We start from the raw sequence: 18,176 nt of genomic DNA, 5'->3' as shown, positions 1-18,176 counted from the left end.
TATATATATATATATATATATATAGGCCTATATGAGAACAAAGAGGAAGAAGAATAATCTGTGATTGGGCTCTGAGCTTGTTAACGCGCCAAGAGTTCAGTATCCCAGTGAAGAATGTTTTTAAATCTTTAGTTTAGGTCGTCATAGAATAGTATGTAATAGACATATTAAACATGAATAAACAGTAGTGAGTAGCGAGTTGATCCAATTATTCGACCAGATAAGCTACCTTTTATCGACGAAGTTATTTCAAGGGTAAAACCTTCCGTCCCCCCGCTCGTCCTGCGGGAGGTATGGACTAAGAAGTCAATTCTCTAAAGGAACATCTGAAACACGTACAACATTGGACAAACTATTTTTAGAGCTAATGGAAAAACCATCCTCTTTTAAATACATGTTTCATTACTTTTTCAACAACAGGCAAACATGACAGTGCGCTAGAAAAATTGAGTCTAAAAGAAAAACTTAATGCAATAGCTGCATTATCTTACGTGACAATTGGATTCTCGTAGATTTTCTTTATTATTGGGCCGCAACGACCTTTATTGGGGGGGGGGGTTTGAACCTAACCCATGGCTACGCTGTTGCAATTTGTTCACAAGTTTTGCTTAGTTTTCTTATTTGGAGAGTTTTGAACCTCAAAACATCCCATCGCTTCTTTCAAAGACTTTGGTAACTTAGTTTCGATGTTGTTGTTGTTTTTTTACCCCAACTCCTCCCCCAGGGCTACGCTCATGTGGCAGTATTTTTATTTTTAGCGCCCCCCGAAAGGGGAAAAGACGCTATTAAGTTTTGTGTGGTCTGTCTGACCGTCCGTCCGTTCGTCCGTCCCGTTTAGATCTAATAAACTAGAAAAGATATTGAAAATCCGACTTCATAATATTTTAGACCATTCAAAGTTCTGAGACTACTCTTTTCTTTTCTGAAAGCGAAAAATCAATCAATTTTTAAAACCAATTATGCAAGCTGTTTTTTTCATAAAAATACACCATATTTACAACTATTCACTACTAATAGCAACAAACGCGGAAGGCTGTTTAGTAAAGTAGAGGACAATTTACCATATTTTTAGCACATTTATGCAAACAATTTTAGATTTTTTGACAAAAAAATAATATTTTTTGACAATTGTATTGCTAAGTTATAACATTTCTGTCATATTAAAGCGAAAAAAAATTATTTATATGTATATAAGTGAAACATAATTTAACATAACAATTAGTAAGTAGTTTTTCATATTATTGCGTGAACGGCAGAGCTGTACTGTAGCCACGGAACACTTAACTAAAGGAATTTTTAAAATGTTTTTTTCTTTCTTGAGGCTTTTAATAAGAGATTGACTCTTTACAAAACAATTAGATAATCATTATAAGACATCAGTTAGGCCATGTTCATATTTAACTACACATTCACCTATCTTTCACCGTTGTGGCGCCACACAAGATCTGTCAACTTTCTTTCTCCATTCTTTTCCGATGCATAACTTTGATAGAATTTCATTCTGATAATCTTTCCAAAATATTGAATGCTGCCTTGGTGGACCACTTTGGACCAATTTTGAATTTCCACACAAACTGTCTTTGTCACCTTGTTTTAATTTGGGGAGGGGGTTTAAACCTAAAAATTCCTCTTGAAGGTTTAACCTCAACACCTCCCATAGAATTGTGTGCCTAGTTTGATTTTGTTTTTCTCAGTGTGTAAAATATATCTGAAGGGGGAGAGGGGTTAAACTTCAACCCACCTGGCTACGCTCATGAATATACTTTTTAACTTCTATTAAATTAAAGTACTAATTTCATTTTGCAATTCATTTGACGATCAACATGACGTTTATATAAAAAAGACAAATCTAGAATAATAGACTATATTATTTTAGTTATATTATAATACTTACATACAATAAGACAAGAATTCAAGCTTATAAAATGATTCCAGTTTATCCATATCATACTTTCGTGCACAAATCCTTAGGTCTGGACATATGTTTGCAATTTGTATAATCTCACTAGCTGTAAATAATATTGAAAAAAAAACTTTTTTTTGTTTTGTTTTATCAAAGATCTTTATTTATAATTTTTTTTAAAAAATAATTGAGGATCAATCTTGATTTAACTATGCACCGTACTCCGTACTCCTAAAAGTATTGAGCTAGCAATTTATGTAACTAAGGATTTAAATGATCCGATTCACCAAATCGATTTTTTAATATAGAGAATCTTTAAAACCCCATACTGTTAGAGAGCTGATGTCATATCTTCCATAAAATCCAGAAGAGGATCGGCGCCGCCATTTTCCCGATGGATCGCTGGAAAAGATTTTATCCAGCAAATATGCTCTTCACCTTTTGTCTTGTGTTAGAGTTCCAAAAGGAACGACAAAGGCCACAAAGGGGATCGTACCTAGTATACGGCGCCCCGCAACGGGTCCTGATTGCTATAAGCAGCAGAGGGCAACGCTAACCAAGGGGGGTTTGCCTCCTATTCCTAGACTGTAACCGCCCCAACTCCGTGACCACCACTCCTATTCTCTCTCGGAATTAGCCTTGTTCATTTCCCGTTCTTAGCCTATCTAGTTCCACAACAAGACATTTCCACGGAGGCGCCACGCTGAGGCGACTGGTCTGAATTCTCAGGGTGTGAATGATGAAACACAGACTGGGCAACTATCTACCATCAAGTCTACAATTTACTTTTTTATTTAGAGATCAAAACGTGTGTGGAAATTCATATTTGTAAGTGATGATGTTAAATTGATGCTCTTGATTATGAGTAGATTTATGAGCCATAAAGTAATGATGTTAAATTGATGCTCTAGATTATGAGTAGATTTGTGAGCCATCAAGTAATGATGCTAAATTGATGCTCTAGATTATGAGAAGATTTTAGAGCCATAAAGTGATGATGCTAAACTGATGCTCTAGATTATAAGTAGATTTATGAGCCATAGAAGAAATAGACAATAAGTTTACTCTTATACTCTCAATGTACTTTTATTTTACCTTTAGAAATAGATATATCTGGTAATGGTAGAAGTCTGAGCTCAGCTGTCACTGGGTCTTAAAGGAATAGACATTATAATTACTTTATGAGTAGAAAATTGTTTGCATAAACGATGTATTTAAAACCTATTATATATATTGCATTATTTAGTTCATATTTTTCTTCTAACATGTTCAAACTGAAATCTACATTGTATCTTTTATTAATAGAGAATATAAGCGAAAAATACCATTTACTGGCTGACTTATGTATCAAAAGATCTCATCAACTGTTTTATGGATTTGCATGAAATTTCTTGCACATATTCCTTTTACCTCTTAGTTTCTCGCTAAGAAGCGGTTTTAACAGATTCGCAGTTCCAACTCCGCAATTTGCGAAATAGCACAAGCTTTCTATTCAACGTTTATATTTTATTTTTGCTATTTTCCCAGAAGGCCGCATTCTAATATCAAGCATAAACAAATAGAAAAGAATCAAGGACTACCGTATTTTGAAAGCACATTTTTCTTCTTTTTCTCTAGTTTGACTTCATTGGAATTGGCCTTACATCATAGTGTTTTGTTGTTTCATTTCAATTGTCTTTGAGTTAAGAAAGGGAACAGAGCGTAGATTAAATAGTTCCATAGTAAATTAAGAAGCCGATGAAAAACAATTTGTAAACAAATTTGCTAATCGTACAGATTTATTATTGTTATTCTAGATGTAGTACAGATCTAATTACATTACTCATCCAGACTGATTGATACAATTACGTTTAATGTTAGCTATTTTTTTAAAGTATTTTTTTTTAAATTGTTTTTGTGTAGTGCAATTTCATGCTTTCAGCTTTCTCGATGCGCTATGTTGAGAAATAGGGAGGGAGAAGAAGGGGGTATCTGTGTAATGTTACGGTGATCGCTTTTTTAATGTATTTTAAAAAGTTGTAAGACTTGATTTTGAATTCAGTGCTCAAGCCTTCTCGTGGGACTAATTTAACTTCTACCACTACATCTATCAAGTACAATGTCTTTCCCTTGTCCTATACAAAACAAAATGATTAATTACATATAACTAATTAATTAAATTGTTTTATTTATTGCTTTGTTAGGTACAAGCAATAATTGTCCAAATGTCAACTTGATCCTTGGTGGGGTGAGATAGAAAAAAAGTGTATAGACATTTATCAGCAAGACAGACACAAGAATGTGAAATAAGCTTTATAAGACAGACACAAGAATGTGATATAAGCTTTATAAGACAGACACAAGAATGTGATATAAGCTTTATAAGACAGACACAAGAATGTGATATAAGCTTTATAAGACAGACACAGGAATGTGATATAAGCTTTATAAGACAGACACAGGAATGTGATATAAGCTTTATAAGACAGACACAGGAATGTGATATAAGCTTTATAAGACAGACACAGGAATGTGATATAAGCTTTATAAGACAGACACAGGAATGTGATATAAGCTTTATAAGACAGACACAAGAATGTGATATAAGCTTTATAAGACAGACACAGGAATGTGATATAAGCTTTATAAGACAGACACAAGAATGTGATATAAGCTTTATAAGACACACAAGAATGTGATATAAGCTTTATAAGACAGACACAAGAATGTGATATAAGCTTTATAAGACAGACACAGGAATGTGATATAAGCTTTATAAGACAGACACAGGAATGTGATATAAGCTTTATAAGACAGACACAGGAATGTGATATAAGCTTTATAAGACAGACACAGGAATGTGATATAAGCTTTATAAGACAGACACAAGAATGTGATATAAGCTTTATAAGACAGACACAGGAATGTGATATAAGCTTTATAAGACAGACACAGGAATGTGATATAAGCTTTATAAGACAGACACAGGAATGTGATATAAGCTTTATAAGACAGACACAGGAATGTGATATAAGCTTTATAAGACAGACACAGGAATGTGATATAAGCTTTATAAGACAGACACAGGAATGTGATATAAGCTTTATACGACAGACACAGGAATGTGATATAAGCTTTATAAGACAGACAGACACATGAATGTGATATAAGCTTTATAAGACAGACATATGAATGTGATATGTGATATAAGTTTTATAAGACAGACACAGAAATGTGATATAAGCCTTATAAGACAGACACAGGAATGTGAAATAAGCTTTATAAGACAGATACAGGAATGTGATACAAGCTTTATAAGACAGACACAGGAATGTGATACAAGCTTTATAAGACAGACACAGAAATGTGATATAAGCTTTATAAGACAGACACAGGAATGTGAAATAAGCTTTATAAGACAGATACAGGAATGTGATACAAGCTTTATAAGACAGACAGACACAGAAATGTGATATAAGCCTTATAAGACAGACACAGAAATGTGATACAAGCTTTATAAGACAGACAGACACATGAATGTGATATACGTTGTATAAGACAGACACATGAATGTGATATAAGCTTTATTATAAACTAACACCAACCCCCACCCCCAAAAAGACATTCAATAATCCAACAGTGACTTATAAGCTCAAAATCTATGTCTAGAGGAAAATACTGCTAGTATTATCTACAGTTTAAACAAATCTATGCCTTCAAGAAAAGAAAAGGAATAGATCTATCTGCTTGATTCTAATAGTCTTCAATAGATCTATCTGCTTGATTCTATTAGTTTTCAATAGATCTATCTGCTTAATTCTATTAGATTTCAATAGATCTATCTGCTTGATTGTATCAATCTTCAATAGATCTATCTACTTGATTCTTTTAGTTTTCAATAGATCTATCTGATTGATTCTATTGGTCTTCAATAGATCTGTCTGATTGATTCTATTGGTCTTCAATAGATCTATCTGCTTGATTCTTTTAGTTTTCAATAGATCTGTATGATTGATTCTATTAGTCTTCAATAGATCTATCTGCTTGATTCTATTAGTCTTCAATAGATCTATCTGCTTTATTCTATAGTCTTCAATAGATCTATCTGCTTGACTCAATTTTCAATAGATCTATCTGCTTTATTCTATTAGTCTTCAATAAATCTATCTGATTGATTCTATTAGTCTTCAATACATCTATCTGATTGATTCTATTAGTCTTCAATAGATCTGTCTGATTGATTCTATTAGTCTTCAATAGATCTATCTGCTTGATTCTATTAGTATTCAATAGATCTATATGATTGATACTAATAGTCTTCAATAAATCTATCTGCTTGATTCTATCAATCTTCAATAGATCTATCGGCTTGATTCTATTAGTCTTCAATAGATCTCTCTGCTTGATTCTATTAGTCTTCAATAGATCTGTCTGATTGATTCTATTAGTCTTCAATAGATCTATCTGATTGATTCTATTAGTTTTCAATAGATCTCTCTGCTTGATTCTTTTAGTTTTCAATAGATCTATCTGACTGATTCTATTAGTATTCAATAGATCTGTCTGATTAATTCTATTAATCTTCAATAGATCTATCTGATTGATTCTATTAGTCGTCAATAGATCTGTCTGATTGAATTGATTCTATTAGTCTTCAATAGATCTATCTGATTGATTCTATTAGTCTTCAATAGATCTATCTGATTGATTCTATTAGTCTTCAATACATCTATCTGATTGATTCTATTAGTCTTCAATAGATCTATCTGCTTGATTCTATTAGTCTTCAATAGATCTATCTGATTGATTCTATTAGTCTTCAGTAGATCTATCTGCTTCATTCTATTAGTTTTCAATAGATCTATCTCCTTGATTCTATTAGTCTTCAATAGATCTATCTGATTGATTCTATTAGTCTTCAATAGATCTATCTGCTTGATTCTATTAGATTAATCTTCAATAGATCTATCTGTTTGATTCTATTAGATTAATCTTCAATAGATCTATCTGCTTGATTCTATTAGATTAATCTTCAATAGATCTATCTGATTGATTATATTAGTCTTCAATAGATCTATCAGCTTAATTCTATTAGTCTTCAATAGAACAATCTGCTTGATTCTATTAGTCTTCAATAGATCTATCTGATTGATTCAATTAGTCTTCAATAGATCTATATGCTCCACTCTATTAGTCTTCAATAGATCTATCTGCTTAATTCTATTAGTCTTCAATAGATCTATCTGCTTCACTCTATTAGTCTTCAATAGATCTATCTGCTTCACTCTATTAGTCTTCAATAGATCTATCTGCTTCACTCTATTAGTCTTCAATAGATCAATCTGCTTCACTCTATTAGTCTTCAATAGATCAATCTGCTTCACTCTATTAGTCTTCAATAGATCTATCTGCTTAATTCTATTAATCTTCAACCGTTTTTAAAAGGAAATGGAAATGACGTAAGTGACATCAAAATAATTTGATTTTGGGAAAAAGAAAAGAAATATTTACAAATACAGAAAATCTTAATTTGTATATTTACGCCTTATATATATAGACTGCGGCCTTTTGGAAACATACCGAAAATAAAATTGAAAGGTTTAATAGAAAGATTGCAGTTGTTCACAAATTGCGACGTTTAGGTTGCAAATCTGTGAAAACTGTGTCTATATGAGCACCTAAGAGATAACAGAAACTTGTTTACCAAATTTCATGCAAATACGTTTAATAGTTGAAGAGCACTTATTAGGTATATAAATGAGTGGTTTTTAATACATATAAGATTAAATTTTCACTTAAATTACGGAATATGCTTTTATGAAAAGGTTCACCATAAAATAATCAAATTGAACTTACTAAAACATTGGAAGTTTTGATTATATATGACTTCAGGAATGGTAAGAAAAACCTGACTTAGTGCTGAAAAAAAAAATTGTTTTCAAAATTTTGATTTTTTTATAACAGTAATCTAGTAATTTATTTGTTTAGTCAACGATTATTTTAATTTACATACCATCTGTGCAATTGTTAGCTGCAAAAAGTAGATAATTAATCTTGGCCAAGTTGATAAACACTAAATCTGTTCTCTTTGCAGTTGGAGCAGGTATTAATTGACATGTGCATGCCATATCTTGAGCACACTTGATATAATTCACCCAGTCACTGTAACAAAGAGATATCTTAACAAAAAGAACATCGGAACAAAAAGAACACTGGAACAAAGCAAAAGAATATTTTGCGATAGTCTGGGAGTATGGCATAATTGCAATTAAAAGACAATAAAATAGTGTTAGAACTCTGAGAGGATTCTGAGCAGCTACAACAATGCAGACCATTCAGCGATGGAAAATTATGCTGTGAAAAGAGACTTCTGACCAGCAGTGACAACTCCAGTCCAACAAGGAGATGAAAGCCAAAGAGACAAACTCATCAGAAAGAGCCAGAGACTACTAAGGTCATTTTAGAATGGAGTCAGGCAAGTGAGTGGTGTAGTGTTTTAGAAGACCTTACTGTAAGTGGTCTAGTATTGTAGAAGACATTCCTGGCAAGTAAGTAGGCTAGTGTAGTGACAGATACAGACAATATAGCAGCATTCATCTCAATTCATAGTGAAAGCACAGGAAACAAGTGTAACATCAATTACTTTCTAAATTCTTCATTATAATTTCGTGGGAAGCGTGGTCGAGAAGCCAAGTGCGCTTGAACTTTGCTTGGCTACCTAGAAGGGGGCTCGAGGTTCGACACCCGACTCGGGCAGAGTTGTGTTTACTGAGCGCGTAAAGGCAGCACGGAAAACCAACTCCTAGATACCCCCTCCCCCCCCCACTGGTCCACAAATGAGATTGGACCAAAAGCGCTCTGAGCATGCTATAAGCATGAAAGTAGCGCTATATAAAAGCTATACTATTGTTATGACTCTACATTGCGCACTGTCATTTGGCGCGACATTGAGTACCAGAGAACACGCTAGAGAACAGAGGAAGGAAGATGGCCGATGATTAGAGATGTAAACAAGAAGGCCTGAGATGTGATTCTGGGTTTGGCTCTAGATCCAGTTTATAACTGATTATTAAACGTTCTATTTTATTTTATTCGTTGAGGTTGATTGCTAAGTTATAGCAATTGGTGTCAGAAGTGGGATTCTCAACGAAAGTGGGAACAAGGTCTTTGTACACGACCGTTACATCATTTTCTTTTCGGATAACCCAACGTAAGTTTTGGTAGGCCAACGTGAGAAAGATATGGGATGGCATCAACGAAAACACTTGGTCAGCTTTCATTGATAGAACTTAGACGAGAACTCAGATGCAGAGAGCTGAAGGTAAGCGGCAACAAAGAGGCGCTCATGGAGCGTCTGAAGCAAAGCATCATAGATGATGAACAGGATCCGGACACCTATTTAGTTGAAATAGAACCCGATACGGGGGAAATTTGGAAATCGATGAAAGAGCAAATAAATGAAGACCTGAAATTGGTGAAGGATGAACTTAATAATGTATTAGGTAATAAACTTAGCTCTATAGCATCCTTTGTGTCTGATTTGAAAAATGACAGACAGTTTCAAACAACAATTAAGAAATGAGGTCGCTGAATTAAGGTCCCAAATGGTGGGAGATGTTGATTCTAAAATTCAACAATTACGAAATGAAATGAAGGCGGAGCTGCAAAAGAAACAAGATGCGGGTGCCACTGTGACTGAAATGATGGGGAAGATTAAACCACCGGTGTTTGACGGCTCTGTGTCTTGGTCGGTGTATCGATTACAATTCGAGGCGGCGGCGCAAATCAACAGATGGTATACCCAGGCAGAGAAAGCAACTGGTCTTATGTTGGCACTTAGAGGAAAAGCAGCCGAATTGTTACAGACTATGACAGACTATGACGGATCGGACGGACTACGATGCCATGGTCAAAACAATGGAACTACGATACGGCAATGAACACCTGCAGGAAGTTTTCAGGATGCAATTAAAGAATCGACAACAGAAGAGCGAAGAGACATTACAGGAATTAGCAGCAGACATAGAACGTCTCGCCCGTCTTGCTTATCCATCGGCAACACAGGAACTTTTGGATGTTCTGGTCACAGATGCCTTTATAGATGGAATGCGAGATTTGGAACTTAAGAAGGCCATCCGAATAAGCGGAAAACGGAAAATCAACGAAGCCCTTATCTATGCCATGTCTTAAGAGGCGGCCGAAGTTTCAGCGAGGAACATACACTATTGTCGGACGTTAAATGTGTCGGAAGAGGAGGATCTGCCGCGGCTGATTCGAAGAATGGTGGAAAAGGCTTTAAATGAACGGGAACATTATCAGACCTCAAGGCGTAGTAGAAAGACTTTTCGTTGTTGGAATTGTAACACTCCAGGTCATGTACGGAGGAATTGTAACATGTTGTTCCAAGGCCAAGGCTGTGCATCAGAACGTAAATCGCTACGACACCACGGGTTTAGGGAGCAAGAACTGGCAACCCAGGAAATCGGAACTCCGAGAATGAAGACTCCTTTCAGAGTGTTAGAGCAAAGCAGAACCTTGAGAGTGCAAGGAAAGATTGGCGTTCGCTCTCATAGGTTCCTCTTGGACACCTAATTGTTTACCTTCAGGAGCTTCACATTTGCTTCTTTTCATTTTTTTTATTGTCAAGACACAGTGTTTGTATTTGTAGATAAGGTCTCGGCCTACGTTTTTAGATTGCTTCGATAATAGCATTCATTATTATTGCATGATGCAAGATCTTAAAACTTTGTGCAATTTGAAATATTATTGAGTCCCCCCCCCCGGAAGTCATTCACATTCATTCTCTGCTGCCATGGGCTAGGACGTAAAGAATCTATAGGAGAATACTCATCAAAGTTTAATAAATTACTTTGCCATTTTCAAAACATGAACAACTTACTAGCATTTACTAGCAAGACTATTATTTCCATTAGCCAGCTGAGTAAAGCAAATGTCATTGAACTGTGCTTGTTGGCAAAGTTCTGTTTCTGTGGGAAAATAGAAAACAAGACACTAGATAAAAATTGTGAGGTTTGAAATATTATATAGTTTTATATTACTATATTTTTATACATGATTTTTATTGTAATCCTATACTCTTAAGCGAGCAATTCTTGTATGTATGTATGTATATATATTTATATTTATATATATATATAAATTTTATTTCGAAAACGGCTCTAACGATTTTCTTTAAAATTTCAAGGTATGTGCATATTAGTGAGAAAAAAATTCTCAACTCATTGGCCGCATCGGGAAAACTCGAGGTCGACCGTTATATCAGTTTGAAAATGCCTCATTATCGAAAAATTAATTTTGGCTAGAATGTTTTATGAATGAAAATTTTCCATGACGTAAACGGGAAAAACGCTGTTTACGTCACTAGGCTTACCGCAGTATACTAAAATATGTCTTTGCAAACAATAGCGAGTTTTAAAGGATCAATAGACCTAATTAAACATTTGCGCACCATCTTACTGTAGATTGATTTATTATAGAACTATGAAGGAAAAGTAATGAAATTAAATGTGCCGATATATGATTAGTTATTGTGTTTTAAGTGCTTAATAAGTTGTTTACACTTTAATTGTGTAGAGCGGTGTAGATACCTTTTACTTTGTTGTTTATTTTGCTGGTGACCTCCAGCTGTCTCGTTCTGAGGTAGCATGCAACCATGTGCTCTCTTCTATGTCAGCTAAGTCAAGTTTGCGCCATAAGCTGGTCTTTTAAGGGTTTCGGTGTTACGTCGACCACTTTTTAGCTCACCAAAAAAGACTGCCTTTGGCATGCGTTCGTCTGAGATTCGTCTCCCATACAGGATACTGCTCTGTCCAGCGTAACTGTCGGACTTTAAGAATGTAGGTCACAGCTGCAATCCTCATTAATTTTCGGACTCTAAGACAAGCCTTATTATTAATTTTCGGACTCTAAGACAAGCCTTATTATTATTATTATTTTGCTGGTGAATTATTACCATGTGTTCATGCTTCAGTGTCTAGCTCTCCTGTACCAAAACAAAGGAAATGGTCATAACACAACTTCTCTACGCCTTACTTGCTCACACTAAACATGATATCCATCTAGCGGTCAACGAGTTTGCGTACACTGCAGCCTCTTTTGATTTAACTATAAACCTCGGTAAAAAGCTTGGAGTTAGGGCCAGGAGAGATCTGAATGGATGGATGTGTAAAAGCAGGCCATAGCACCACTAGGATGGATGGATGGCAAAAGCCGGTATGAACTTCCTATAGTCCGACAGTCAGGCTGAGCAGGGCACGTAACCCGTATGGGTAACGAGCATATTGTTTGGCGTAACAGAGGTGCCCCACGGAAACGTTTCTTTAGAAAACTAATGCCATGATTTAAGTCTAATAAGAAAAAATGCGCCATTTTACTTTGTCACTAAGTGCATGTTTTACCCTATAACGTAGAGAAGTTACATTGCAAAGACTTTCTTCCAAGACAATAATAGTAAGCCTACAATAGTTTTACGCAAAAGATGGATTGTAAAACTATAAGACGGACGTGAGCTGTAGTTTGTCTAGACTGTAGGAGGACTTTAAATTTAATCGACATGTACAATTAGGCCTACAATTAGAACTAACAGAACACTAAAACAACTCTTCAGATTAGTAGTCTTTATCCGATCGTTCATTTTCGTAATTACAAGAATATTCCCAAAATGACTTCGGGTATATAACCTTCCGAAATTATTTAACAGAGCGAGGTTCGGCCACCTGGTACAAAAATATTCTCAAAATGACTTCGGGTATATATCCTTCCTTAACAAATTATTCATCCGAGCGAGGCTCGGTCACCTGATATTATATAATATACTAGTCGACCGGCGGCGTAGCATACGCCGCTATTTTGAAGGGCCGACCTTAGGCCACTGCAGCCTATGAAACCGCAGCCGCAGTGGGCCCCGCACTTTCATAGCACCCGCACTTTTATAGGACCCGCGCTAATTCAAGGTGTATAAATTATTAAATTAAACCCTTTTATAACTTAAAACAGATTTCCCGCGCCCTCCTGTCGATTTACCAAGAGCTCCTGGAAATCTCCCAAAATTACAAAATATACGAAAAAGTCCTTAAAATATACGGAAATATATAGACAAAATTGTCATTTTGGGGTGGCATTCAATATGGAAACGCCAATCCTAAGCGCGATAAATAAAAACGGCATTATGCATTAGCCGTAATTGTGTAATCTGGTGAAAGAAGCTTCTCGTGCCTCAAACTAATGAAGAATTACTTGAGGTCAATAATTCGCAAAGATAGATTGGATCTATTTAACATTGATCTATATATGAAACAGAATTATCATGATATACTATATGACTTTGCTACATGCAAGGCTCGTAAAGTAATTCTTTAGAAATATCCGCAGAAATAAGAGAGTGATCTTTCCTTTACTTCTTGCTCGTCCAAACTGTTGAGGGAAGAAGAGAATTATAGGTTGTCATTGCCGGAAGTGGTAATGGATGTAAGCACTCCACTACCTATAAAATGCTTCCTAATGGCATGCGTCTCAAATAGCCTCTGACAACCATCCAACTTCTGGCCTTCCCGTGTGGCTTAGATATTGAGTCCGGCGGAACTGTTCTCACTAACAGGAGAAGGGACAAAGGCGAGTAACTGGCGCCTTAACCGGTTAGCTTCGGACAGGAGGGGGCTCGTTAGCCATGGCTGGCTACTCACCTAGGAGAAGGAAAACTCTGAATTCAAACCTCTGTTGCCTTGCAGCTATACCCAATCATAGGAAAGGCTTCGGGAGTCAACCCTGAGGAAAAATCAGGAGCTGGCGACCCTAAGGCAGTTTGCAGCACCCATTGCTTACACTCCGGCAGAACCTGCGACGCCGCTGACCCCAAACTGTATCGGCGCTGCCGTTATTTTGGATACATCAGCTGCGTGGAGTGGGGGGAACTGATGTGTGAGCGACATCGTTCCAACCACAGCTAATGCCCAGGCATTCATCTCTTTTCCATGAGATGATCCATAGTCGCTTCGCGACCGAAGGAGGCCATATATAAATCGATATTGAGTGTAAGGGGTATGTATCTCTTCGACGGAAATAAAAAACCAGGCATCAACGTACGTTTCTTAGATACCATCAGTGATCCTAAGATATGTAAGGTAGTCCTGCTACAACCGGAAGACCCTAAACAAAATGCTCAACTCTGAGAAATAGACTTTATTGGATCTAAGTCGAATATATTGACATAGATTTTATCAGCTCCATTCTTAATAACGCGCGCAGGTTACATATACTATATAAAACAACATCTTCCTTGAGCACAGTCTCTTCACATCGGCTCTAGACTTGGGCGGAACTAGTTCTCTTCTTCCTAATGTCGACATCATTTTCATGACAGGATTATAACAATATTAACAAACAAGATTACAAAGACAGTTTGTGTGGAAACACAAACTCAAAATCGGCTCCCGAAGTGGTCCACCCAGGCAGGCTTCAATATTTTCAGAAAGAACATCCAAATGTAACGGTACAGCAGATCAAAGGACAGGAGCAAGTGAATGCAAAGTTAGATGTGAACCTGGTTTAACTAGTTCCCCTTTCAGATCTTGTGGTCTAGAGGGCAGATGATGTAAAGTTTATCTGTTTTTGTGCACTACGGTTAACGAGGGTGTCATGTAGCCAGCACAACGACCAACCGCCTTTACTTTTCCCCAACTAATAGCTGGGTGGACTCAGAGGCGCCTAAGGATTCCGAAGTTGAAAATCCCAGTCTTCACCAGGATACGAACCCGGGGCCCCCGGTTCTGAAGCCAAGCGCTTTACCGCTCAGCTAACTCGCCTCTCCTGGCCTAACTGAAGTCTTATAATAGATGTAATTGTTTTAAAAAGGATCAATCTCTTATTCGAATGCACACAAAAAAAAAGACGATATCGCAATAAAAAAAATTGTTTACGAAAATGACATTTACAAGATTACTATTCGTTTTAACTTAGGTCTAACTTATAATGCATACTAATTAGCCTTTTCTCTTTAAAAAACTGCTTGCATAAATGATTTTAAAAATTAGATTTTTCGCTTTCAGGAAAAAAAAAGTAGCCGTTGCATCAGAACTTTGAATGGTCTAAAATATTGTGATGTCGGATTTTCAATATCTTTTCTAGTTTACGAGATCTAAACGGGACGAACGGACAGACATTTCACACAAAGCTACTAGCGTCTTTTCCCCTTTCGGGGGCCGCTAAAAAGTCTTAATTTATAAGCTTATGTGCACTTCCGTTCACTCTTAAAGCAATAAATTGTTCAGTGAAAGTAGATGTATTTCACGTAACCTAAACAAATGAATCCAATGGAAATCTAGGTCTACAACTTATATAAGGCCTCTAACTTTAATCAATAGTCTTTATTTCGGATATTGTAGACCTCTCAGTTTACAACTGGATGTAAGACAAAACGAGTTCAAATTTTTAGTCATTAGCTACTATGAATATTTCTTAGATTCTAAATTTAAATCTGCATAAAATTATCACAACATTTTTGCTTAAATTTTAGATTCACGCATTCAGTTTAGTTGTCTCTGTGACAACGGAACACATCTCTGTTGACCATAATCTAAACAAATGAGTGTAATTTAACTCAGCATTGCCCGCCCTGTCATCAATTATTGTGAGCTCCAAAAAATGAGGCCCTCCTTAAAATATTTTTTTAAAATTTAAAACAAGGTTACAAAAGACAGTTTGTGTGGAAACACAAACTCAAAATCGACCCCCGAAGTAAAATGTTTTACATAATTCGGATAATCCTTCAGAGTTGAAGATAGTTTACTTCCTAGTCCAAACCTCCCGCAGGACGACGGGGGATGGGAGCAGGCAGGGTTTGAACCTTCGATCGTCGATAAATCCAAACGACAGTCCAGCGCGCAAACCGCACGACCAGTGGTCCACCCAGGTAGGCTTCAATATTTTCAGAAAGAACATCCGAATGAAATTATATCAAAGACAAATGAGAGATAAGAATGGAGAAAGAAGGTTAACAGATCTTGTGTAGTGCCCCAACCGTCCCGCAGATCAAAGGATACGTGAAAGTGAATGTAAAGTTAGATGTGAACCTGGCCTAACTAGTTTGTGGTCTATAGGGCAGATGATGTAAAGTTCATCTGTTTTTGTGGCCTACGGTTAACGAGGGTGCCAGCACAACGACCAACCGCCTTTGCTTTTCCCCAACTAATGTCAGGTACCCATTAGAGCTGGGTAGACTCAGAAGTTGAAAATCCCAGTCTTCACCAGGATTCGAACCCGGGACCCTCGGTTCAAACTAAATAAGTTAATTGTTTTGAAAAGGCTCAATCTGGACGGACGGACAGACGGACAGACATTTCGCACAAAACTAATAGCGTCTTTTCCCCTTTCGGGGGCCGCTAAAAATGAATTTTTATTTAGGCCTTTTTCAAGTCGATCTACATCTATCAACTGTGTTCATTCATTCTATTTTGAAAGAACATAAGCACACAGTATCCACTGTACACGTTTCAGTCTCCACCTTGCACACTTGTCCTCTTGGTGGGGACAAAAAAAAACACAACGGTTGTATAACTATGGAAAAACAAAAGTCAGTCTCAATGTTGAAGAAACTTGCTACGAATAGGAAGCTTTTCCTAAACACGACCGCAGTGGGTCAGTAGGCCTAGAGCTCACATTTTCTCACCAGGATAAAAAAAAATTCCATTGCTGTAATGTTATGTCACTCGAATGAATTCAATAACTCACAAAATAAAATGCTTTGATTTGACTTGCAAGCATTTGTTTTTACGAATGATTAAAACAGCATAGATGCCTTTTATATATAAGCAAACAAAAATAACAGAAAAAAAAACTCGAGCAAAGCCATGTCAAATCATAGATCATTTTTTTAGAATGGGCTCCGAAAAGTTGCTGTGCAGTAAAGTGCAGTTTGTGTTGTAGACACTTTGCAGAATGTGTTCCAATATGCAGCGTCGTATGCTGGACATGTCTTCGCGGGACACTTTTAACATTTACTGTAGATTGTTAATTCTTACTTATGTATTACAATTCTGATGAATTATACATGAAATCAGAATGTTCAATCACTGCACATCAACTTTTTGAATACCTAATAGTTAATAGTCATTTTTACCATTACAGGTTAGTGGCATTCCATACGGTGCATCTGTGATTTAGAGAATAAAAAAGAGAAATAAAACTTCAAATTCTTAAAAGACTAAGAAACAAAATGTTATAGTTGAGCATAGATACATATTGAAACAAAAGTCTACAGACCTTCCCTACAATTTAGTGCTACTTCAAAATTGGAGGCGTAAGAGGAACCAGTTCGAGTTCTAGTTATTTTAAACTCAGGATTTACGTATGTTTATGCTTGTGATTGTGTTAGCCACATAGCCCCTTCATATAAAATTGGGATTTTCAAATTGTATTCTTGCAAATTAAGTGAAAGATTTTTTTTCTGATGTATTAAATAAGATTATTATGTAAAACGTGTAATAATCATAGGCAAACACATATTCATAACATTAAAATCAAAATTTACAAGAACAATTTTTTTGCAAACAAAAAAAAAGCTGTCTTAAAACTTAATGGAAAAGTTTTTTTTTTTTTAAATAACAACAAAACTTTCAGGCAGCACATAATAGACAATAATGTAGTTACATTTGGAACACTTGCTATTATGTAGTGTTATTTCTTTCTGAATATCCACACTTCTTGAATCAAACAAACCACAGCGACAGAAACTTTTCACTACACACTTGAGATAATTCAGCCCATTGCTAAAGGATTTTAGGCGGAAGAGAGTTAAAATATAATATATATATTTAAATAAATACAATTAAACACACAATTAGAACATTAAAAAGTATTTATATATATATATATATATATATAGATAGATCTCTCTCTCTCTCTCTCTATATATATATATATATATATATATATATATATATATATATATTGTTGTAACTCTGCTCCCGCGCCACACTGATGGTGGGCATCAGAGCACCATTCAAGACAAGCAATAGAAAACATGTTGATACTAGGGAGAAGGACTGTTGTAGATCCGGCTGGAGTGATCTGCAAGTTATGGGAGTCTGGGCTGTCTTGGCTCAAGAGCCGTTCTTTGTGCTATCTGCGAAATGTATTGAGGACCTGGAGCGGCACTGGGAAGTGTGTTGGTGCCTTGGTGGTCTGTACTGGTAATTAGATAGAAAAGGACTGGTGCCACTTTAGATAGGACACTCTGGGAGTTGAGAGATGAAGTCCATGTCTGTTTGTTTATACTAGC

At 36.0% G+C, this 18,176-nt stretch overlaps 1 protein-coding gene across 5 annotated transcripts in view; it reads right to left on the bottom strand.

Moving 5' to 3' along the window:
- Positions 1-18,176, bottom strand: part of LOC106076176 (uncharacterized) — a 161,797-nt gene that overhangs the window by 29,045 nt on the left and 114,576 nt on the right. For all 5 annotated transcript variants that reach the window (XR_008780024.1, XM_056043124.1, XM_056043121.1 and 2 more), the window contains exons 19-25: positions 17,546-17,664; positions 17,016-17,048; positions 10,782-10,869; positions 7,896-8,044; positions 7,739-7,801; positions 2,999-3,055; positions 1,895-2,009 (exon numbers count right to left, since the gene is read on the bottom strand). Coding sequence is in view for 4 of the 5 variants with exons in the window: in XM_056043124.1 (XP_055899099.1) it covers positions 1,895-2,009; positions 2,999-3,055; positions 7,739-7,801; positions 7,896-8,044; positions 10,782-10,869; positions 17,016-17,048; positions 17,546-17,664 (624 nt within the window). In the remaining variant the exon portion in view is untranslated. The remainder of the gene's footprint in view (positions 1-1,894; positions 2,010-2,998; positions 3,056-7,738; positions 7,802-7,895; positions 8,045-10,781; positions 10,870-17,015; positions 17,049-17,545; positions 17,665-18,176) is intronic.

This window comes from Biomphalaria glabrata, chromosome 10 (assembly GCF_947242115.1).
Source record: "Biomphalaria glabrata chromosome 10, xgBioGlab47.1, whole genome shotgun sequence".
Classification (NCBI taxonomy): domain Eukaryota; kingdom Metazoa; phylum Mollusca; class Gastropoda; family Planorbidae; genus Biomphalaria; species Biomphalaria glabrata.
This window is presented reverse-complemented; position numbering and strand designations above follow the sequence as displayed.